At 48.1% G+C, this 24,524-nt stretch overlaps 1 protein-coding gene across 5 annotated transcripts in view; it reads right to left on the bottom strand.

Annotated features, from left to right (window-relative positions):
• Nucleotides 1-24,524, bottom strand: part of TOP2B (DNA topoisomerase II beta) — a 607,938-nt gene that overhangs the window by 466,649 nt on the left and 116,765 nt on the right. For all 5 annotated transcript variants that reach the window (XM_078663968.1, XM_078663967.1, XM_078663969.1 and 2 more), the window contains exon 2: nt 21,732-21,929. In XM_078663968.1, coding sequence (XP_078520094.1) covers nt 21,732-21,929 — 198 coding nt within the window. The remainder of the gene's footprint in view (nt 1-21,731; nt 21,930-24,524) is intronic.

Below are 24,524 nucleotides of genomic sequence, written 5' to 3'. Positions count from 1 at the left end.
GAACTGCATGATCTTGAGTATCCATTTGTCTGTGGTTATTTTTCTCCACTCCTGGAGAAAAAATCTTAGTCTGCCGCCTACTGGTGTTATATGTTCCCTTGTGTCTTGTCCGTGTAGCCCTCTCCTCTTTTTACTTCCGTGCTCTTCCCTCGGAGGGTTCGAGTGGGTGGGCACCTTTTCCCGTGAGCAGTCACTTAGAGGGGGGTTGTTCACCGCCTCTCCTTCTCTGGCCCCGTCCGTTTCCTCTTGATCGAAAGGACTGGCCCCTGTTCTGATAGTTCCAGTTCTGCCTCTGCTGGCCCTGGTGACCTTGGTTGTCACTCTGTTGCCCCTGGTGGAATGCCTGGTGAGATTGCCCTTGCTGGTTTCCACCCCTGCCGTTCGGCCTCCGTGTAGGAGTGCCCCTTCTCATCCCTCTGAATTGCAGGGCCCCCATGGACCTTGCCGTCTCGTTGTCCTTCTTCAGTTGGGTGAGCTTCTCATCAACTGGGGCTCCGAACAGTGTTTCACCGTTGAACGGTGTGTTCAGGATGTTGTTCTGAACCTCCGCCTTGAAGCCTGAGATCCTGAGCCAGGCTTGCCTTCTCTCTGTGATGCCTATAGCCATCAGTCTGCTGGATGTTTAAGCCCCATCCAAGGCTGTCTTGAGGCACGAGTTAGCGATGCTTTTCCCCTCTTCCACAAGGTGTGATGCCCTCTCACGGTATTGTTCCGGGAGGTGCTTGAGCAATTGGCCCATCTCATCCCAATGCTGGTATTGATGTCTATTCAGGAGGGCGTTGGAGTTCGCCATCCGCCAGTGCGTTGCGGCGTTCCGCTCTATTTTCCTGCCTGTTAGATCCATCCTCCTGCTTTTCTGGTCAGGTGGAGGTCCAGATGTTGTTGGGACGTTTGCCCTTTTCCTGGCCGTTGCAGCGATTATTGAATCTGCTGTGACGGATCCCTTGATGTAAGCTGGGTCCTGGGAGGAGAATTTGTATTTCTTCTCCGTCCTCGGTGTTACTGATCTGCATGTAGCCGGGTCATTGAAGGCCTCCTTACCCTGGTCTGTGATACTCTTTAGCATGGGCAAGAACTGGCTTCTTGTCTGCGTGGGGAGCAATGTTTCCAGCAGGAAATCTGCTTTTGGCTTCTCCTCTTCCAGCTTAACTCCATAAGCTGCTGCAGCCTTCCTGACCACCTCATTGTATGCCCAAATGTCATCCGGTGGCGAAGGCCTCGAGGGGTGTCTCCACAGCCTCCTCCGGGTTTTCGGCATCGATGTCCTGCCATTCCTGGTTTTGGGCCGTCGAGGAACCTGAGCCGTAGCTTGACTGCTGCTCCCCGTAATCCCCTTCTGTGTAATAGAGGTCTTCTTCCTCTTTGTGCTCCGAGGGCTCCGGAGTTTAGATCCTGTAACTTTTCATCTTCTCATCGAAGTCCTTCTTTCTTTGAAGGATGTTCTCCATTTCGGCCTCGAGCCTTCTTTTCTTTCTCTGCATCTCAGCGGCCTGCTCGTCGTCGAGCGTTTCGGTTGCTCTTTTCGACGGCGTCGTCATCGAAGCTTTCTTCGGCTCCTTTTCCTTCGAAGTCGAAGACCCTTTTTCGGGGGCTTGCTTCGACGACCTTTGCTTTTCGCTGGTCTTCGGCCTCCGGGAGTCCTTCTCGAAGGATCCGCTGGGCTCTTTTTCGGAGGATGCAGCTTCGGTCGTCGAAGTTTTCGGCGCCGGTGCTCCTTTCGAGGCTCTGGGCTCTGACTTTCGAGAGTCTGCCCCTGGCTTTCGAGGCCCTGTGGGGTTTTCGGAGTCGTAGACTCTCCTACCTTATCAGGCGTTTTCTTATCGGTCTCTGCGACCGTTAAGTCATCTGGACCTTCGGTGATGTTGTCCTCGTCGTCGGTGGAGAGGCCCAGTTCGTAAAGCGTCGGGGCCTGACCCTTGCCTTGCATCGTGTGGAGAGCTGTCTTCTGTCTCTCTCGAACTCAGAGTGTCTTCGGCTTGAAGACGGAGCAGGCGTTGCAGTCTCTGCACTCGTGGTCGATTGGCAGGCAGAGGTTGCAGACCGGGTGCTGGTCCTTCTGCGCGAACTTGTGGTGGCAGTTTTTGCAGAATTTAAAGGGTGTCTTGTACATCCCTGCGCTCAGGGGGGCCCCTGTGTGCGCATTCCTCCAAGGACGTCAAAGATCTCGAGGTTCTTTCCTTTTAGTCGTCTCTTCTCTGATGGTCCTTTTCGCCCAATGTTCTCAGGTTTTTACCGTCGAAGAGTTGCTGTATTTCCTCCTTTTCTCCTCCAAAACGTCTGGAGCTTCACGCGACGATCCAGACCCAACGGCGGAAAAAAGAATCTGAAGATGGCGCCCAAAGGTGGTAGCTTCCGCCGGAAGCACGCCGACGTCACCGAAGGTACACCAAATGGTGTGACGTCGACGCCCACCTGGGCTACGACCAAAAAAAAAAAAAAGGAGAAAAAAAGACTACGATTCCGGCCCCAACCACCAGATTGCGGAATATGCACAGCATAGTGAATCCAGAAAGATTCACGCTGCAAAACTCTTCTTTACATGTCCAGTACAACGTTGATGTAGCAATGCCCGAGCCTCTTAAAAAAAGAATGGGCATATACTGGTCTGAAATTCACACAAATGTGAGGAATATTTTGCAGTGAAAAGGCAGTGCGTAGGCAGGTTGAACAATTTGTCAGAACCATCTGTTTGACAAGATGGATCACCATTGTGGGAGAAAACTATATACCATTTCCCCCTGTAGGATGGGCATGCATGGCTAAGAGCAAGCTAACATCGCTTGGTGTCTACTGCAGTAGAGAAACAGGAATTAGAGGACTGATGCCCCTTCTGGTCCGTGCACTGTTTGCCAGATTCGCGTCCACCACCTCGAAAGCACTGGGCTAACTCCTGTGCTGGGTGGAGAGGCAGTCTCCATCTCTAAGCCAGACTCTTGTAATAGCCTTTGAACTTAAACTGGTGTGGAAACGCAAGTGTCAACTGACCCAAGCCACTTTCTGCAGCTCTACTTTCCTTAAGTGCTACAATGCAGTCTGCATTTTCACCAAAAAGACGTGCCCCATCAAAGGGCATATGCACAAGGGAGACTTGTACATCGCACAACAATCCTGTGGAAAACATCCAACCATGTTGGTGAAGTACAGAAATATAGCCAAGTGCCCTACCCAGGCAATAAGTAGCATCTAGACTAACACAGATAACATATTTGGCCACATACTGACAGTCATGTACTCTCTGAGCCAGGAAGGACCTACGGTCTAGCAGACATTTGCTGGGCTTATCCCACAGGGCATATGTATAGCGACCCAGTAAGCACTCAGCATTTAGACTGCAAAACCAGACCGACCAAGGAAAACATATGCTTGACGAAATCCTTAATACTCCTGAAATATTCTGGCTGGAGGAGTGGTTGGAAAAATGTACTTTACTTGTTGAGGACTTGTCTCTCCAGAACAGGATATTTGATAAGAAAATCAGAATCACCAGGAGCCAGTCTGCCTGCCTATTTACAGGTGGAAAGGAACTGGGTTTTGACCAAGTGGCCATTTAGATATCAGTGAGGTCTTTGTTAAAAGAAAGCAAGAGCTCTGAAGTAGTTTACCCAGGTTACAATATTTCTGTCAGAGCATTTGCTTTGGTCTCAATCCAGAATCTCAGCTGTACTCCGGACCACCACAGCAAAGGAGGGACTTTCCTCTATTGGTGGAGTCAAACTCTACCTCAGGAGGTGTCAAGAGCAGTGGACTATTGCAAATCAATGTAAAATACATCTGTATGGTTGGGGAGGGAGTATAGCCATCCCCATCACCATTCACATCCTTTGATGTTGCTTACTCGGAGCCAAACCAATAACAGAGCCTCTACTGAAGTGGCTGCCCAGATTGAAGCACCGGGTCAGAGTCGGGTTCCATGACAGCCTTATGCACTTTTGTAATTTTGCAGCAAGACTTCTGCCATGACTGAGCCATAGATGGTTCCGTGTCTGACAATGCTATCAGTAGTAGATCATTTTCCAGTGGCACTGGTACCATCAACAATGTGGAAGAGACCAGGATAACTCTCAGAGCCAGATCTGAAGTCTGTACTGATGTCCATGGGCCAGTAACGTGTCTCAAGGGGTAAGCTGGCAATAATGTTGGATTAGCTGGTTGTAACCTGACTGGGGTGGGGGTGGGGGGGGGCCTGCTTTTCAATGGGGCTGAAAGCACAACAAAAATCTGAATCAGAGCCTCCTTAAAGCTTCAATCTACTGCGGCATTTGGGATGGTCCAGGGAACTCTGGCGCATTGGGATCAGTTGAGGAATCCGCTCCACGACTGGGGACCTCAAAAGGTAAATGACTGGCATTGGGATGCCCTCACGCATATTTAAGCACTGATTTAGCAGAGGGCCGTGAGCACAAAGCTGCCTGCTCGCGGAACAGCCTTGGGAGCAGGGCAGAGTCAGCACAACTTCTTGTGTTTGGCGACATACAGCTTCGACTTCCAGTCCCAGATTGCCTTTGGATAAATGAGGGCACATTCATTGTACAATTTCCGAGTCATTTTGTTAGGTTTTCGTTTCTACTCTGAGAGCGGAATGTAGAATGCTCTTCATTATGTGAGCACAGCAGAATGTTAGTATTCGAACAGGGAGAGGCAGTTGTTGTGAGCCTCCTTCCCTGCCAGTCGATTCCCGAGAAGCTCCATAAAAAAAAAAAGACAACTTTCTTTTACTTACGACGACTGGAGGACTGCTTTGCATTGGCGACGACCGACTGGCAGGGCCCCCACGATGTTCCTCTGTGTTACCACCTTGAAGAGCAGACGGGCTCTCCACGGCAAATCCCTGCGAAGCTCCGAAGCGGATTTTTCATAGTTGCAAGTGTTCCTATTCTCCGGTGTCACTGACCAGAGGACTCTTCACCAGGTCTTCACCTCTCTGAACAAGGTACTGTTTTTTAAAAAATATTTTACGGCACTGCTTGTATTCAGAGCCGTTCCGGACGTAGTTCGGCTGAAACGTCATTCTGACTCTGCCTTAATCCTATATTCGCCTGACTACTTGCGTCTGCTTCTACCCTTGTCTGTGCTTCTACGTTGCCCGACTCCTGAGTCTTCCCCAGCGTTACCCTGACTTCTGCGTTCGCATCTTGCCCAGTGCGACATCGCCGTCAACTGCCGGAGCTCCCGCAGCTTTCCCGTTGTGCATTCATTGCTGGACCTTAGCGTATCTTTCACGCAGGGTCAACTCGGCATTTCGGTGACACGCACACCAATTATTGAATAAGCAATTATTCAATAAGCCTCAAGCTGCGTGTTACATTTCAGTGACACGCACACCTTTCATAAGGCAAAACAAATAATTTTCCAGCATGTCGCTTTTCGGTGACACGCACACCATTAATGTATATGTTTATCCTGAGCGTTCTTGCTTTTCATGACACGCACACCTACAACTTAATAGCAGACCACGGTTTTAAGTGTGTGCTGCTTTTCGGAGATACGCACTCCCACAAGATTAAAAAACCACAAATAAAAATAAGGAATCAGAAAAAAAAAAACATTACTTCAACCATGTATTATCCTGCGGTGTTCCACTTCTTTATGGCATTGTCATTATAATTGCTCACAACAACTCACTAACTGCACAAGTAAGAAATATATATAACAATGTTGCAAAGCATACCACCACCTTCATTTTGTCCTAGCACGAATGCCAGTATAGACTGGGAACTTTTGAAAGAAAGCTTTGAAGCATACATGGCAGCCATTGATGGTGAAGAGTTCCTTATAAAAAAGAAATATGCATTATTACGCCATTGTCTAGGCTCGGAAGGCAGAAAAATATTCTAGCACTTACTACAGCAATCCATATTAGAGGAAGGTGACGCGGTGGATGAGTATTTGTCTGCTTTAAGAATGTTGGACTGGGCCAGGAGGAGCCAAGATGGCGATCGGAACAGTCGCATGAACGCTTCGCTCTGAGGTCCCTTCCTCCCCGCGTACCTATCCTGTCGATAATCCTGTTCGAGGCTTTCTGATTTCTACTACTAGAGAAAATTGCTCACTTACCGTCTGATTTTGGGGCTCCAACGTGCAGTGGTTCCTGCGATCTGCCCTTGTCTGCTTGCTGGCTTTCCCGGCCCTGACGCCGGGGCCTCGAGTGCAGCGCCTGCCCGGCGGTGTTCGGAGTGTTGGTGGCCCTGGTCCGGATGAGAAGCCTGTTGGTGGGAGCCTGAGAGCCGCGAGCCGGGAGAGATGGAGCGGACCCACTCCCAATAGTGGGTCGCCCTGTATGCCCGAGCAGTTGGTGAACCGGAGAGAGGCCGTGTTGTCCGGTTCCCCTCGGGTGGGACACCCACTCCTGTTTGTAGTCCCGTCCGGGAACCGGTGCCCGGCTCCCGGAGAGCTGCTGGGAGCACACCCGGCCTTCTGGTGACTCTCCTTTCTTCGCCGGGCGCCGGCCGCCACTGATCGGCTGTGGGTCCTGTTGCCTCTGGCGGTCATGATGGACTTGGAGGTGGAGGGGATAATGGCGGCGAACGATGTGCTCAAGATGGCGGATGACCCCTTGGAGTGTATCCCTCCCGGAGACGGTGACACTGTTGCATTTGAGACCCCCAGACCTCGGTTACTTGGGGCGGCGCTTACACGAAGTCATGTGCTGCTTGCGCTGATTACTCTGCGGACCGATCTGCGCTGGAAGTCCCGGGACTTGGAGTTACGGATCGCTGCCATTGTTGATCCGCCATTTTGTGGCGTAGTGCCTTCTCCCCGAGTTGGTCTCGTTGATTCTCCTCCGGTTGCTGAGCCGGGGTCCCCGGATGAGTCTACGATTTTGAGGGAACAAATGGTCCTGGCGCCGGTGCTGCAATGTTTCCCACATCTTGTGTTCTCCACTCCGTGTTGGGCAGACCTGATTTTGGACTTGGCCGCGTTGGTGATTGGTGTACTGTTGCATTCTGGCTGCCGCCATGTATCGTTGGCTACTTCTTGGTGGCTGGGACGGTGTTGTGTGAAGATGCCGCCTGCCTTGCCTGACTGGTATGGACTTTTTGTGTCGTACTGTCTCCTGACTGCACGGATGTTTGGCAGTTCTACTATTCACAGAAGTGGCCAGGGGTGAGCTTGCCTAGGTCCTGGCGGGACTTTCTCTTAGTTAATGGCGTATCCGGGACTCGTCTTGTGGACTGTTATTGATTGCACCCTGTGCGTTGGCTTTTCTCTGTATTCTTTCTGGCCTCGATCTGTAAGCTTTCTGTTGCGGGGATGGGGGGGACCGAGTGTTTCCATCGCCGGCTCCTCTCCTCATTCTTTCTTTTTCTCCCTTTCGTTATTTTTCTTTTTTCTTCTTTTATTTCCTTTCTTTTGGGTGATTCTGGGGCGACAGACACGCTGTTAGTGGGGTAGGCCAAGCCATTACGGTGATGTAGGGTGGTGGGTGATGGGGGGGGTTTGTTATTTTAATTTGTTTTGTTCTATGGTCCCTTTTTCTCCCCTTTCAAGGGGGTTGGCTATGTCTCTTTTTTCTTTTCTTTATTTATCCGGTGTCTGCACTTGCCTTTCTTACTGTCTGGGGCGGGTGGGCTTTCTACACGACGTCTTGCTAAATTGCTTGCTATGGTTTGACCTTTACTTCTGGCCCTCCTTCGGTGGGCATAGGGTGTATTTGGCCCCATTACTTATTATTGCCTTCTGATTGTATGGGGGGATATACCCCTCCCGTCTCCTTTTCTTTGATTGTGTTGCATGACGCCTTGGTTGATATAGCCGCTGCCTCCTCTTAATATTCTAAAAATGAAACCTCTTTTATCCTTGCGCTTTCCTGTGTTACGACCACATCTTGCGGCTATACTGTACTTGCTTCTTATCGTACACGTCTAAACTGCTCTGTATTTGATCTCCTGATTTTGCGGCCGGCCCCTGTGGTTGTAGGCCTGCGCTTGTATTGCTCTGCTTAAAGGAATAAAGGTTTTCACAAAAAAAAAAAAAGGAATGTTGGACTGGAGGTTCAAACCACACAAGAATGTTATGTTAGGACTATAAGTTTCACAAGCGTCAGCAACTGCCTAACGAACCAATTGAAACTTATGAAGGGTCTTCTGAATATAAAGAACTCGAAGAAAAACAGATTTGTGATCAAATAGTTGAACAGACTAACAATAAAAAAAAGGTTCTGCTTACCACGCATAATCTCACATTACACAAAGCAGTTGAATTGGCAGCTCGCATAGAAAGCACTGCTTCTTATATGTCTCAAATGTCTTTAACAAGTGAAACTTTTAAAAGCGTACCATCCGTTGTGTGTTTTTGTGATAAAAAAGAATGATGAAAAAGAAATGCAAATTTTTTTGTTCTTGGTGTGGAAATGACAACCATTTAGGAAACTATGTCATGTCTTGCTTTGGATAAAATTTGTTCTTGGTGTGAAAAAAAGGTACATTAGTTACCGTGCATAAATGATGCTCCAGTGCAGACACAGGTGGATCTCAATGTTGACGTTATGCATATGGAAATGGGTGCTATCCAAAGACTGTATTGCCTCTTAACTGTAGGTAACACGGAAATCAATATGCTGGCTGATTCTGGGTCACCGTTTACACTAATTGGAAGAGAATTTAACAATGTGACTTTAGCGGACTCTTTTATAAAACCCATTGCTTATGGCAGAGAAGTATTGAGGTTTTAGGTGACTTTAATACAAAACTTTCTTTCAAACGTAATGCAGCCTCGGCGGATGTATATGTAGCCAAGCAAGGGTCATCATGCTTAGGATAGCTAGAGCAACGGAATTTAGGCATATTATTAGACCCTAATAACTCGGAACAAGTAATGCTACGAAAGGATTACACTTGTGTTCATGAAATACATTCTTCCACATAGGAAACAGTGATACTCTTGGGAAGTTGGAAGGGTTCAAGCATAAAATATTACTTAAGGAGGGAGTCGTTCCTGTGGTTCACAAAGTGAGGAAAGTCCCTTTGGCTATCGAAAAGAGTTAGATAAGTTACAACAAGACATCATAGAACCCATTAAGAGTTCGAGTGTTTTCTCAGGTTGTCCTTGCAAGGAAACCTAATGGGAGTTTGAGAATGTGTGTTGACCATAGGGATCTCAACTCTAAAATATGGGTAGATAGTCATCCTTTACCCAACATTACGGAAATGTTATTGTTGGTCAGAGGTGCAAATTGGTTCTTTACTCTTGATAGGACTTCTGCTTATCACCAGATACTTCTGCATGAGGATTCACGACACTTAACTTCATTTATCACCCCAGAAGGTGCCTTCTGCTTCAAAGAAATTCCATTCAAGTTGGCTTCAGCTTCCGCCGTTTTTCAGCGTCTCTTGGAATTTTTAGTCAAGGAGACAAACACAAGTTTGTTATTCCTGAAGTAACTTATTTAGGTCACAACATATCTGCAGTGTGTGTTGAGCCTAAGGATAGTTTAGTAAAAATCATTGTGGAAACACCTGTGCCTCAAGGGATGGATCAATCAAGATCTTTCATGGGTTTGATGGAATTCCCAGTTGTGCTCCAAGAATACATGCCATGCGCCAACTGTTAAGAAAGAATGAGAAGTTTGTGTGGAGTGATTCGAGTGATCGAGAGTTTGCGGTCATAAAAAAATAAATTGGCAATACTGTTTCACTCAAACCATTCAACACCAGGGATGCTTGCATAATAAGTACTGATGTTAGTCAATATGGATTAGGTGCTGTGTTACTGTAGAAAAGAAATGGAAGAGAGGAGGTAGTAGCATTTGCCAGTCGTGGTCTTAAAAGTACAGAGTCATCATACTAAGTGGTGGAACGTGAAGCATTGGCATGTTGGTGGGTTGTAAATCATTTTCGCCAATACGTGTGGAGTACAGAGTTCATAATCCGAGTGGATCACAAACCTTTAATTGACATGTTCACCACGAAAGGTGCTGGTAAGGTTTCACCCAGAATTGCTAAGTGGCAATATAGAATGCAGGAGTACTGTTACACAATGGAGTATATTCCGGGCATCAGAAATGTGATGGCAGGTTGCTTATCTAGGTTACCTGTCAATTCCCATGTAGGAAATCAGAGAATTTTGGATGAGGACGATGTGACAAGTGAGGTATCTTGTGCCACTCAAAGAGCCATTTCTGAAGCTGATCGGTTAGAACCATTAAGTCATGACACCACTTTAACCACAGTCATGAGAGATATTAATTGAGGCTGGCCTAATAGCAGAATACATGATGGACAGGTGATTGCATTTAGGAAAATTAAATCTGAATTGTCTGTGATGGGTATTGTGATGAGTAGGACTGATGTATTAATTGTGCCAGATGCTCTTACATCTAGGATTTTGAATTTGGGCCACAAAGGGCACATAGGCATGAGGGCTATGAAGAGGAGAGTGAGAGATTGGTGGCCTGGTATGGGTAGACAAATTGAGCAACATGAAAGAACGTGCAAGCCCTGTTTTGCAAGTGATTAGAGACAAGTGACTGTACCTTCCCCTATTATTGCCGAACCCGTGCGCCTGTAATTGCATGGTCAAAGCTGGCTATGGCTATTATAGGTCTTCTTGGTGTGGACCATGGTCATGTGAAATATGGCATTTTAACTGTAGATTATTTTTCTAGATGGATTGAGGTTGCATTTGTGAATAGCATTACTACTACTGTAGTGGAAGAGGTTTTGAAGAAGTTATTTCTTTGAGAAGGTGTTGCAGATTAATTGATTACTGATAATGGTCCTCAATTTGTGTCATGTGAGTTTGAAACTTTTCTTTCAGATTTTGATGTTAAGCACATTACCACTTCATTATACCACCCAAGGAGCAACGGTTTGTTAGAACGCTGCAACAAATTGATTAAGGAGAATATACAATTGTCTGTGGCCAGAGGTTTGGATTGGGTGCAAGAAGTAAAACATGTAATTTGAGCATGGTACACTACACCGAATTCGGATACTAAGGTTTCTCATTTCGCGTTACTTAAAGGAAGATTACCTGGGTCAAAAATGAACAGGTTGTGGATGAGGAACATGGTGTCTGTTGATGTAATGCATGATGTGAATGAGAAACGTTTGATGGCTCAAGATAAGTATTTCACATCTGGACAAACATTTCTGAAGGTGAATGTTGGAGATCTTGTGCGTGTGAAACTTCCTTTCAGAGGAGGGAAGAGGGTGTCCCAGTTTTCTTCTAAAAAGGTGATTAATGTTCGTGATTTTGCAGTAACACTAGATGATGGAAAATGCTAGAATAAAGACAGGTTTTCTGTAATTCAAAATGAACACAGGTCAGGAACCAATGATCTGTGTAAGGATAGACAAGGTACAACTCAGAATGCTGTGTTTAGGAAATCAAGTAAGAGCTCAAAAAGTACCAACCAGGTTTGTTTTAAAGTGTTAATTCTTTTTATATGTTATAGAGTGGTTCAGTATTATTTGCAAGTCCTTTTGTTTTATGTATTATTTTCATTTCATTTCTGATAATGGAGGGAAGATGTGTTGGGTTTTTGTTTCCGCTCTGCGAGCGGAATGTAGAGTGCTCTACATTATGTGAGCACGGTAGAATGTTCGTATTCAAACAGGGAGAGGCAGTTTTTCGGAGCCTCCTTCCCTGCCAGTCTATTCCGGAGAAGCTCTGTAAATGAAGACTCTTTTACTTACCACGACAGGAGGACTTCTTTGGACTTAGCCCCAAGCCCAGTCTCCAGAGACAATATGAGCGGGTCCATGACTGACATTTGCTTTCTGCAGCTGCACCAATGTTTGAAACATACGGGTTTGGGTGAGGACATTGTTCCCTTGCTCACTGAAATTAGTTTAAAAATGGTCAAAAGGGGGGCGTGGCCAAGATGGCGACGGAGTAAGACGCTCTCTGCGTTCCCTCCGGCGCCGAATTCTACAAAGCACCGAATAGCACCCCCGGGACCGTGCTTTGACCGGTGGTTCTGTAGCCTAGGGGCACCGGAGCATAGTGGCTGAGTACTGGCGGCAGCGTTGGTCCCTCGGAGCGTCCCGCGAGGAGAAGCGCGCTCTTGGAGCGGAAGCGGTGAAGGGCCTGTCCGACGCCGGACTGGCGTAGAAAGGAAGCCGACAGGAAGTGCAGGCTGAGCGGTTGCCGTGAGGTGGTGGAGGTCGGCCCGATCCCTGGAGCGGCGCCTCATTAGCCTCAGTGACCGACGGGACCTCCGGAGGTCGGCATTGCTCCGCTGCCCCCTTCCCGTGTATCGCGCTGGAGGAACGGCGGCTGAGCTGGGGGCTGTATGCTGATCGGCGGAGCGGAGGCCCTGCAGCACGGACTGAGGTGAGCGCCTGGAGGCAGCCGGGGGGCTCAGGACCGCGATCTGGCCAGCGAAGGGCGACGACTGAGCCGGACTGCTGGGCGGGAGCTGTGAGGAGGCGGCATTGGGCTCTGGCCGGGAGTGCGGACGGCCTGGTGCGGGTTGGGCGGCCCCCCCGGGGCGGGTCGCCTGCAGATTACGGCCACGTGCAGCCTACGCTTGCGGGGCACCCTGGACGGCGGCGGCCTGTAGTGGAGGGGGAGACGAAACGCCTGGAGTCTCAGCTGTGATCTAAGACCTGCGTGAGGCTCGGCTCGGAGGGCCTGTGCCTTGCAGTGACTTGGGCGCCATTGAATCTGGGAGTGGTGGCCCGGACATGTGAGGCGCTCACTGGTCTTTGGGGACACGCACACCGTTGAACTGTGACCTGGGGGGGGCTGTCGCAAGATCTACAGGGCGGGCCGAGCAGTGGAGAGGTATAGCGGCCCTAGCACCTCGAAGAAGGACGCCGGGAGGCCCCCGTGACCGGCGATTGCCGCTGTGAATTGTGGTTGACGGCGACTTGGGATCAGCTTGGGGAGACGCACACGGCAGAACTAGTGATGGCGAACAACCAGAGGAGGGGGAAGCCTAACAAGGATGGCCTGGCCAGGGGCTCCACTCTTCCGCCATCGCCTGGGGCGGGCTCCTCCTCCATGTCAGGGGACGGTGAGGCGCCAGTCACAAAAGCATTCATGACTGAGCTGTTTGCTTCCATTAAAGATGACATCTCAGAGCTGCGGTCCCAACTCGCGTCGGACCTTAGGGAGGTGAGGAGAGACCTGGATGGGGTTGGCGAGAGGGTAGCCACCCTAGAGGACCATGATCTTACCCTGGCTAATGATGTCCATCAGCTGCAACAGGATGTGCTGCGTCTTAGGGAACAGAATCTGGATCTGCAGTCCCACGCGGAGGATCTGGAGAACCGCTCCAGGCGGAACAACATCCGTATTAAGTCGGTACCATGGGACGGGGAGTCCGGCGATTTGAGAGGCTATATCCTGGAGCTGTTCCGGCAGATCTTGGGCGACGAAGAACTTACGGATGTCAAGATGGACAGGGCCCATAGGGTTGGTCTTCCTAGGCGCGGGGGGGGCCCTCCGCCGGACATTCTAGTCTGCATCCACGATTTTCAGTTGAAAGAGCGCATTCTGAAGAAGGCCCGGGAGGCTACGTCTATCCAGTTTCGTGGACACCACCCGCAGCTGTACCAGGATTTGGCAGCCTCTACACTTCAGAAGCGGCGTGAATTCAGGCCAGTGACTGCCTTCCTGCGGGACCGCGACATTGCTTACTCCTGGGGCCACCCGTTCCGCATCATATTTCGTTGGAACAACAGGCTTGAACAGATCAGGTCCCTTCAAGCGGCCATGGATCTCCTGGGGATCGACGGACCGGATGCTTCACCTGGCGACAGGAGTCCCTCTGCAAGGGGCCGGCGGAGGTCCCCCTCCTGGCACAGGGTGGGCGGGGAGGGGGGGAGGAGGGTGCCTGACAGGCCCACCAGCATGCAAGAACGGGTCGACGCGGTGGCCTCGGTTGCCACCGCCACGCTATCTGCCTCTCAGCTTGGTTCCGGGGCGGCGTGATTTCTGAAGAGGGATCTGGCTGGCGCCGGAGGGGCGCACCCCTATAGGTATCATGGGTTCGTATGTACTTTGGGAGAAGACGCCCAGATGCGAGACTCGTGGGGGACATCGGCCGATGTCTCCTTGCCGTCCCATGGAGGACTCTTTTGGACTTCTGATGGTTTGTGGGGGGATTTCTGGGGGGGGGGGAGGGTCTTGGTGGGGTTGTTTGGGGTGTTGGGGTTGGGGGCGAGGGGGGGTGTTGGTGGTGACGCGGTTGTGCTGTGGCTGGTGCTGTGTGGTGGTGAGTGGGAGACTGAGAGGTGCTGTTGGTGTGGGGGATGCGTGGCGGGTGGGCATGGGACTCGAGGTTGGGACTGTGGGGCGGAGGGTTGGCGGGGGCTTGATCTTAACATGTGTTGTGCCCAGGGCATCTTCCGGCGGGGGTGGAGGGCCTGCCCCCGAGTTATAGAGGATTCTTGTTTTTTGTCTCCCGATGCTTGTTAGCATAGGGACATGGAATGTTAAGGGACTGAACTCTCCGCAGAAAAGGCATAGGGTGTGGAAATACATAACGGACCACCACTTGGATATAGTGGGTCTGCAGGAAACTCACCTTACACGCACGGATGAGCTGCGGCTTAAGCATAAGGCATATCCTCTGATATACAGATCCTCTGCTTCCACAAAGCACAGGGGGGTGGCCCTCCTCTTCCATGCCTCGCTGCGTTTCCAGCCTATGGCGATGCGCACGGACAGGGAGGGTCGCTGGTTGATGGTGAGGGGGTTGGTTCAGGGGAGGCTCTGTACCTTTGTTGTGCTGTATGCTCCTAATACTGGCCAGAATAAGTTTTTACAAAGTTTACTGCAGAAAGTGGGTGATTTTGTTGAAGGGCAGTTGTTCATCATGGGGGACTGTAATTTGGTGTGGGACGGGGCGCTGGATTGTTCTGGCGCTCGCAGGGCGGATACTGGTGTGTTCTCAGAGGTGTCGCGGCAAAAAGTGGTGGACATGGGGTTGGTTGATGGGTGGCGGTCTCTACATCCAACGTCCAGGGATTACACGTTTTTTTCTAATGTACACCGCTCATATTCCCGACTGGACCATATATTCCTTAGCCAGGCTCTTAGAGGAGATGTCCTTGACTCCACCATACTGCCCCTCTCGGTCTCGGACCACAGCATGCTGGTACTTACTCTGCGCTGGTCGTCGACAGGCTCCGGGCAACGGAAATGGTATTTCCCGGCCTCGGTGCTTCGAGACGAGGCTTCTAACAAGGCGCTGCGGGTGGCCATTAGGGAGTTCTTTGCCCTCAACCCACCGTCGGATACCTCGGTAACCAACACGTGGGATGCCTTTAAGGCGTCCATCAGGGGCACTTGTTTGGGCCTTAACGCACAACTCAATAGGATGCGACGTAGGGAGAGGGAGGCCCTGGAGGCTGAACTGGCCTCTCTCGAGCAGGCGCATAAACTCAACCCCTCGAGGGTGACCCTCCGGCCCCTCACGGCGGTACGGGGGAAACTGAGGGCCCATTACAATAACAGGGCGGAGTTTACCCTACTGAGGTTGGGCCGACAGTCCTACTCTTGTGGTAATAAGGTGGGGAGGCACTTGGCCCGACAGCTTCGTGACAGGCGGGAACGTGAGTACATTGGAGGGATTCGCGACTCTGCTGGACAGCTGCAGCATCGGGACGAGACGAAGGCGGCCCTCTTCGGTCGCTTTTACTCGGACCTATACAGGGGGGAACAACTAGGAACGGCTGCCCAGAAGGCATACCTGGGGCGTCTAACCCTTCCGCAGGTGTCTAAGGAATGGAATGAGCTCTTAGGGGCACCGATTACCAGGGAAGAGGTGCTAGCGGCTATTACGAACTTGAAGCTTCACAAGGCGCCTGGTCCGGACGGTTACACTGCTGTGTTTTATAAATCTTACGCCTCCGAGCTTTGTGATTTCTTGGTCGCCCTTTTTAATGATGTGGCCGCCTCTGGTTCCTCCACTGGCTCCCTGGCAGAGGCGATGATTACGGTATTGCCAAAGCCGGGGAAGGATCCGGCACAATGCGCCTCCTTTCGCCCGATAGCGCTTCTTAATCTGGACGCCAAACTATATTCGGCGATCCTGGCGCGTAGGCTCCAAGACCTTATGCCGGCGCTGATCCACCCGGACCAGTCTGGCTTCATCAAGGGACGCCAGACGCATGATAACACACGTCGGGTGGTGCATCTTATAGAAAAAGCGGAACGATTTCGTATACCGGCGGTTCTAGTGGGCCTGGACGCCGAGAAGGCCTTCGATCGGGTGGATTGGGGGTTCCTTTTCAATACCATGACTGCCTTTGGTTTTTCGGAGACCTTCATCACTATGGTGAGGGCCAACTACTGCTGCCCCCGGTCCCGGGTTGCGGTGAATGGTCATGTGTCGGCATTTTTTGCTCACACTCGCGGCACCAGACAGGGTTGCCCTCTGTCCCCCCTGCTATTCGCGCTGAGCATTGAGCCGCTGGCGGTGGCGGTGCGGGAGCATGAGGGGATCCGAGGTTTACCATTCGCGGGGGAACAGCATAAGATTTCGCTCTTCGCGGACGATGTCTTGCTCTCTGTTACTGACCCGGAGAGCTCGCTTCCTTGCGTCCGGGAGGCCCTGTTGGAGTTTGAGGGAGTGGCGGGCTTTAAGGTCAACTATAGCAAGTCGCACATCCTGAATCTTACCCTGTCGCAGGTCGAGAGGGACAGGGTGCTGCCGCTGACTCCATTGGCCTGGGCCACGGGTTCGATTGTCTACCTGGGGGTCCATCTGACTCCGACGGTGGGCGGGCTATTCCAGGCTAATTTCCCATCCCTGCTGGCGAAATCCCGGGCGGAATTGGATAGGTGGAAGCCGAAGTTTCTGTCATGGCTGGGCAGAATCCATGCCGTGAAGATGGTCCTCCTCCCTAAATTCTTATATTTGTTCCAAGCCTTGCCTATCCCCGTGGGCAGCGATTTCTTTCGGCGCCTCAAGACTTCTTTATTGCGTTTCGTGTGGCAGGGGGGTCAGGCACGGGTCTCCTATGCGGTTCTCCGTCGGCCGAGATCGTAGGGTGGGGTTGGGCTCCCGGACCTGCAGTTGTATTACAAAGCAGCGCAACTAAGAGTTTTGGTAGAATGGTCGCAACAGACCTCCGAGAAACACTGGCTCCATATGGACCGATGCGTTGCCGGCAGGTCAATCTGGGACCTGGCCTGGAAACCGAAGAAGGACCGCCCCCTCAATGCATATATCAGCACTCCCACCGGCACGGTGTTGAAGGTGTGGGACTCACTGGCGGGAGATGACCGTTGGACCACGTTCCCTTCGCCGTTTACGCCCTTGCATTTCAACCCGGCTTTCCCGCCGGCGCTACAAGAGGGGCCGTTTGCGGTGTGGAGGGAGGGGGGGTGTCGGGCGTTGACCCATTTGTTCCACGGCCTGGACACCCTCACTTTCGCTAATTGTATGAGGGATTATGGGGTTCCCCAGACTGAGCAATTCCGGCATGTGCAGCTGCTTCACTGGGCTACGTCGCCTGGAGTGGTGGAGGCGGCTACGAGACCACCGACGCCGTTCGAAGCTTTTATTTTGCGGACGTCTGCCATGAAGGGGGCCATTTCCTTCCTTTACCAGCTGCTGCTTCAATCGGCGATAGCTCCTCGACCTCGTTATATGGGGCAATGGGAGGAAATGCTGGGGCGAGATGTCTCAGACGCGGAATGGTCGGCGCTGTGGCGCGACTTGTCGTCCTTTAACCATTCCTTGCACTTGAGGGAAGCCCACCTCAAAACGGTCATGCAATGGTATATGTGCCCGACTAGGCTTCACCGCATTTTCCCGAGGACCTCGGATAAGTGCTGGAGGGGTTGCGGACTTTTGGGGGACTTCCGCCATATCTGGTGGGACTGCCCGGTGATCCGTCCGTACTGGGAGGAAATCCTCTCCCACATGAAGGACATCTTGACTTATCCCATTGATGACTATGGCCTGTGTCCTGCTTGGGCTGCGGGACCCTGGCCTCATCTATCAGACCAGAGCAGATAAAAAGATTTTGTGGCTGTGCCTCGGCGCAGCGAAGCTCACACTGGCTGCGGCCTGGAAGAAGAAGGAGGCCCCGGCGGTCTCCTTGTGGCACGCGCGGCTGTGGAGGTTGCTCAGTCTGGAGAGAGTGGCGGACATCTTCCTGGGCCAGTATAAGAATTTCCGGTATCAGTGGGGTCCTCTGGTTACGTTTCTGTCTAAGGGGTTGCCCTCGGCCGTATGTCCGGCCTCTTTGAGGTCGATGCACCTCTTTCAAGTGTGATGTAGGTATGATTGAGTGTTGAGTGAATGGCGTCACCACCGGGGGGAGGGAGGGGGTGGGGTGGGGATGTTGGTTGTTTCTGTCTTTGGGCTGTGGAGGATCCACGAACTGCTTATCTGCACCGCTTGTATGGCACTTGGAGGGCTGGGGTCCGGCACATTGCGGCACTGGTTGTCTCAGCTGGACTGACCTAATGACAAGCTGGTAGAACACTGTGTACAATGGTCCTAATTGCTATGTGGTCTCGCGCCTGGGCTGGATATGCATATGGAATGGCTTGAGTCACTGTTGATGTGCGTACAAGGATTTTACCATGTTTTGGGTTCTGTGCGGTTCCCCCGCAGCCCTCTGTTTATTTTCTTGTGCAACTCAAAATAAAATAAAAATTTTACAAAAAAAATGGTCAAAAGACAGACAGAATTGAGAATAGAGTTCCAAATGTGCATTGGAATGTGCTTTGGAATTACTTCTTTAGGGTCCATTACAGAAAAGTGGGACTCTGTGCCATGTGATTGCCGCAATATGGCATATGTGAATAGTCCCAATTTGTGACCAGGAGTAGGATACAACTACCTGGCAAGTCCTATGTAGATAATATGGGGATGTGAGAAAAGGCATGGGAAAAGTTGGGGAACGAAATACTGAAGAGTTCAGTTAAGGTACATTTAAAGGGTCACTGTAAGGTGACAAGTGCCCATGTAGATGCATGAGTGACGATATACATGGTAATGGTGCCTTTTGTTTCTTTAAATTGAAAATCAATAAAACTTTTTTTTAAGAACAAAAAAATGAAAACAAATGGAACCAGGTGTGATGGTTTGTGATGTATGGGCATGGTTCCTGCCAGGGAGATTGGGAGTGGGGACCCCAATTAACATGGGCTCCAAAACTTCCAAGTGAGAGACATTTTTAGAAATGCCTTTTAAGGTACGACGTGCAGTGCAGAAAATTGTGAACCAATTGGGAAAAAGGCAAAGCTGGACAAAAACATCCACACTCACAGTATGGGCTTCCTTAAGGAGAACCCATAACAACTACAACGCTGAAAGTTGTAGAAGTCTCACTTTCTCTTTCATTTTTTCTCTCCACCTGCTTTTACTACTGGCCTACTACACTTCCTCACCTCATAGCTTACTCTTTTTTTCAATATCATTAAGGATTCTACTTCAAAATATTTCACATACATAACTACTGATGTCCACAGCATCAGTACCTTCGCACCTCATTTATTCAGGAGACATGAAGATTCTGTCAAGCGACAAATGAGAGGTGAAACGTATCTGTGAGGTTAAGCACTTGTCTGTCCACTAGATGTGAGAAAAAATACTCAACAGTGATCTATGCACCTACTTAATAATGTGTACCTCTGCTAACATATCAAAGCAAAACCATACCGCACTAGAAAACACTGGGCAGTATATACTTGTGCCCTCAAGCAAGGACTCCCCTTCATTTTCCGTACACTGGGTCATCTTCATGATCTACCCAAACTATAGATTTTAGATCATCCTTCAAATTATCTCGTCTCAACATGCAAAAGTTCACATATTGGTGCTCTTCGATATTCAGTATAAAGTTTTAATGAACAGCAAAAAGTGTTTAGATGCCATGAGATTTACTGATTAAGCTACCATAGTAAGAAAGACTTATAAAACAGATGGGACATTAATTTCCAATATTCATGATGCTGGAGATTCCACGTTACCAATTGGTGCATTCGTTCGATTCATTGATGTGTAAACAAAAGAAGCAAATGTTTTAAGTGTGAATATATCATGAATGCCAGAGTCTTAATAGATTTAACCCACTTCTCTCACTAGGTTATTGGATGTGTGGCAGTATGTTCGAAACTTGAGACTGCTTAGGAGAATAAGTGTACTTACAGCCGAGTGTTTTGTAGACTGAGCAAACCAGTGGCTAGTTCAGATTACTTCGCCTTAAGCAAAAAACGTGTGGGTTATATCTTTATGGCAAACCCACTTGAAAGAGACCTAAGCATGTGGAGCTGAACTAAAAACATACAATGACTAACAAAAAGATGCAGATTATGTAACATAAGGATGAAGGCCTTTCTTATAACATTGGACTCAAATAGAAAGTAGTGTCCATATACACAGGCCATTATAAACATGCAATGTAAGAGGCAGATGTCAAGTCAGACAAGTATCTGGTACAGGTGAAGGGTGTAAGGGAAAGAAGCTTATTTGTTCTTTTTTCTAAGTGTGTGACTACAGAAGAGGTCGCCCTCAGACAAGGCCAATGGATCGTTCATTCATAAACTAAACAGTAAGTGACTACACCACCTGGGCGTGTTCAAGTTTTTTAGCATGTGTGCTTTGCATTCACTATTCACTGTGAACACAACGAGACAATAAATAAGAAAAAAAAGTAACAATAGTTTTTTTCCAGCTACAGATGCATGATGGTATGTAGAGCTAACTACTTTGTATTTACAGACTTATTCAAATAGACTGGTTGTAAAGGTAAGATTTACACACGCCTTTTTGCATGGGCAAAAGGCGATGCACAGACTGTTAGGGGATCCTTGTTTAGCCTGAAGAAGGCCCAAGATTCTTATTGGGCTATCAAAGGGGCCTAAACAGGTTGATAGAAAAGATGACCAACATAATATCTCTATATACATCCTACTGATTTTTTTTTTACCCATGCCTCATGTAGCCTAAGAATAAAGGTAACTCTTTTGGGTTTACACAGAGATAGCTTAAACTAAAAATGCTGGATCCCTAAATGCCAATTATTCTATCTCCCTCCCTCTGAGGTTGAGGCCACCCTTGTGGCAATACCCTATGAAGGTGGCCGGGAGAGCCAATGACAAAGTATGTCACAATGTGGGTGGGGCTTTTCCGGACGATATATTACTCAATCATTCACCAAGGCTAATTTGGGTTAAACACATTATTTGAGACCATGAACATATCAAATGCATTTTCGCAATAAAGGCTGAAACAGACACCAAATAATGCCAATCTCATAACGAATCCCAGACCACTGTATATCTAATAACAGATTTAAGGTATTTTTATGTTAAAACAAAACTTATTTGGGGAAACCAATAAACCAATCCGAGGATGTTCTCACTCCCACAAAAAGACAAGATATATGTTTATACTAATTCATGATTACCCACAACATATTTTACAAGTATTCAGTTACTTTACCTATATGGAGATGACTGACAAAACCTAGCCATATCAGCATACATTCAAAATACTGAATGGTAAGTGAGCATAAGACATTTCTGTTACCTGGAGAAATTGCCAGAGTTAATGACAAACAACTTTGAATTAAACAGCTTGTGGTTAGCATTTTTTTTATTAGTTTAAATGCAGTCCTAATTCCACACCTGAGCCCAACTGTTTGTTGATGCAGTGTCTTAGAGTGCTGGCAGTCACCTCATGCCTCAATCTCGAGGCTTTGCTCACTTCAGACAACAGATGTGCTAAAAGTCATGTCTTCTGTCCATGATACTTTGACCAGTATGAAAAGACAGGATAAAAACCAATAACTCTTACAGAAGCACAAGGAACGTACCTGGGTTAAATGTTCCACTGACCCGATGTATGTGTCTGGACGGAGGAGGATATGCTCGAGCTGCGTCTTTTTCTGGTAAACTCTCTCAACAGACATCTTCTTGGAGTCATTTTTGTTCTTGTTGGTGTCAGTTTTACTTTTGGCTTCTTCTTCCTCCTCCTCCTTTTTTGCAGCATTGTTCTGATTATCAAACAAAGTCTGTCGATAGAAATCAAAATATAATTATCCAGTTGAGAATTACATCAGACACATAAGCAAGTTCAAGGAAACTAGCCAGCTCAAAAGGGGTAATAAAAAGGTGATTCTCAAAAGCACTTTCTTCTGGTAAAATAATATTAGGTAACCATTAATCGAAAGTAATATTGATGCTGACCACATATTTTAGCAGGTAACAGGTTTTAAATTTTAACAAATGAAATTAATCACAGGAAGAGAAGGTGCCACTGCAACAAGGTTGCTGCTGCACTCACTAGCAGACAAGCTTCTAATAGAGCAAAGGAGCGGCTGGAGCAATAGCAAAGGCAACTTATGTCAGTTCTAGTGCTATTATGAAATGCTATTCAGCTGCCTTCATAGCACTAGTAGATCTTTGTGGCATTTCCAAGCTGAGAAAAATTTTCTCACTGCAGATTTAATGATGCTCTTCGTCCTCACATTACTCTATGACGCCAATGAGTAGTACCCCGTCACACCATGCCAGCAATGTATACAATGGAACATCTGGAGTAGTCTGATTGCGTTGAATAAATCAAAGTAAAGCATTTTCTTTTGACATTAATTTCAGATCCTATAAAAGTTCTTGCCCTCCCCACCACAAGCATCAAATCCATTTTGAAAACTAATGTATGGCAGTAAACATGAAATATTAAATTCGTACCCGTGCAATACAAATAATAATGCAACATATGCACCTGGAAGCAATTCAGTAATTAAGAAATGTCTCTGCAATTTGTGGAGTTATCTACCAGAGGGTATAATAATAATAAATACCTGGTGATTCAGAAAAGAAGTGAAAACGAAAAGGAGACTTGCAGTTTAGATGGCAAATTTTAAAAAGAAGAACATTTGACTGAATTTGGTTGGTAAATGAAGATTTGTATGCAAAAAGTCTTGTTAATCATTGAGGTACCCACCGCTACACACAAATGCTAAATAAAGCATAGATCCCCAAGAAAAGCTCTGAAAATTGAAAGAGGGTTTGAACATCTAGTGGTGTGAAAGGTAAAACACAGGTCCTTTAAACAACATATAAATATGTCCTGGACTTCAACCTAGAGCATCTTAATACTAATAAAGAAGGCCTTTGGCCATCTGTCTAGACGTGTATCGCACAACGTAAATGTATCACCACATGGAGTAGTTGGGGCATTCTACAATTTAAATATTATGTCTTCTGACAGGACAGAGTAGTCTGCCAAGGAGACCTTATCTCCATGTTCTGTGGCAGCAGGTGTTACTCGGAAATATACATAGTGAGTACTATTTACCGTTAGCATCTGGAGGTCTGTCATACTAGTGGGTTTTAATCAGACAAAGTACTTGACTGCTCAGCCCTAGATACCTGTGGAGAGCCAAGGCCTGCTGCAGGAAGTTATATATATATATATAATAGGTTAGAACTCTGATATGGAAGACAGTCAGAGCTACAGCAAAAGGATGGAACTGTATTTATAGAAAATAAATAAAGGAACGTAAAAATATGGTACTCCACAGGGAAAAAAAGAAGTTTCTAGCTCCTTCCGAGTATGAGGTGCGAGGTAACTATTTACACAGCAAAAAAGTTTATATATATATATATATATATATATATATATATATATATATATATATTTATTTACACACACAAACGGTGGTCAATACATTATCCTATGTTGGGGAAATCACATAGGGCTGATTCGGTTCGGGTCTAGTTCGCGCTATATAAAACTCTGCAAAAAAAAAAAGTGGGCCATAGATTAAACGTAGTAAAAGTACCACAGTAAACTGCTACTTTTTCTTCTCAATCAGAATCTGTAGGTCCCCCCCAAATACGGACAAAAAAAAAAATCAATGCTGCATGCACAAGCACATTTCTGTGTGCTAGTGGGCTGCCTGGTTTCCGTAGACAGATGGTGTCCAGAGCTGAAAAGTTTACTGTCTACCAGCTTCTATTCGGTGGAGACTTACTGGTTACAGTGCAGCCATAACACAATTGCTGCAGTGACTAGCCAGTGTAGCAAAAGGCACAATTGTTAACCAGTCTTGTCAGAAGAATGAACTAGTCGGTTCAATCCTAGTTCCTGTAGCCTTTGCTTTCCCAAGCCAGGCCTTCATAATTCCTGAATTTCAGGTGATGGTTGATGGTCCTTATCCTTGGCAGAGGTGAATAGATAAACTTACCCACTTGCACACACAAAGAAGTCCCCACCCCCATGAATTACTTTTAAGACGGGATAATCAATTACTATGCCAGACCAGACTGTTCTATGCATACCTTTGAAGCTTGGAGTGTACAAGTTGTCTTGCTGCAGCATTATGAATTCTCTGTGAGTAAGAAACTATGAGAGAGTGTTCGCACAGTCAACCTATAGAATAAGGGAGCTGGTTGTCTGGGGAATCTGTGAAATTCCTAGGTGAGGGAACGGTGTTTGGGTTTAAAATGTGCCTCTTGTGACTTGGAAGCCAGGGAACGTCTCAAGCCCATGGTCACTCCTAAGCTCCTCACTTCGGTTGACAGCTGGTGTGGTACTCTAAGTTATGGGGGGGGGCAAGACTGTAAAAATGATGATAGATCTTCCATTTTCCACAAGTGAT

This window comes from Lissotriton helveticus, chromosome 10 (assembly GCF_964261635.1).
Source record: "Lissotriton helveticus chromosome 10, aLisHel1.1, whole genome shotgun sequence".
NCBI classification, from domain to species: Eukaryota; Metazoa; Chordata; class Amphibia; order Caudata; family Salamandridae; genus Lissotriton; species Lissotriton helveticus.
The sequence above is the reverse complement of the archived record's forward strand: the minus strand, read 5'-3'. Positions and strand labels throughout refer to the sequence as shown.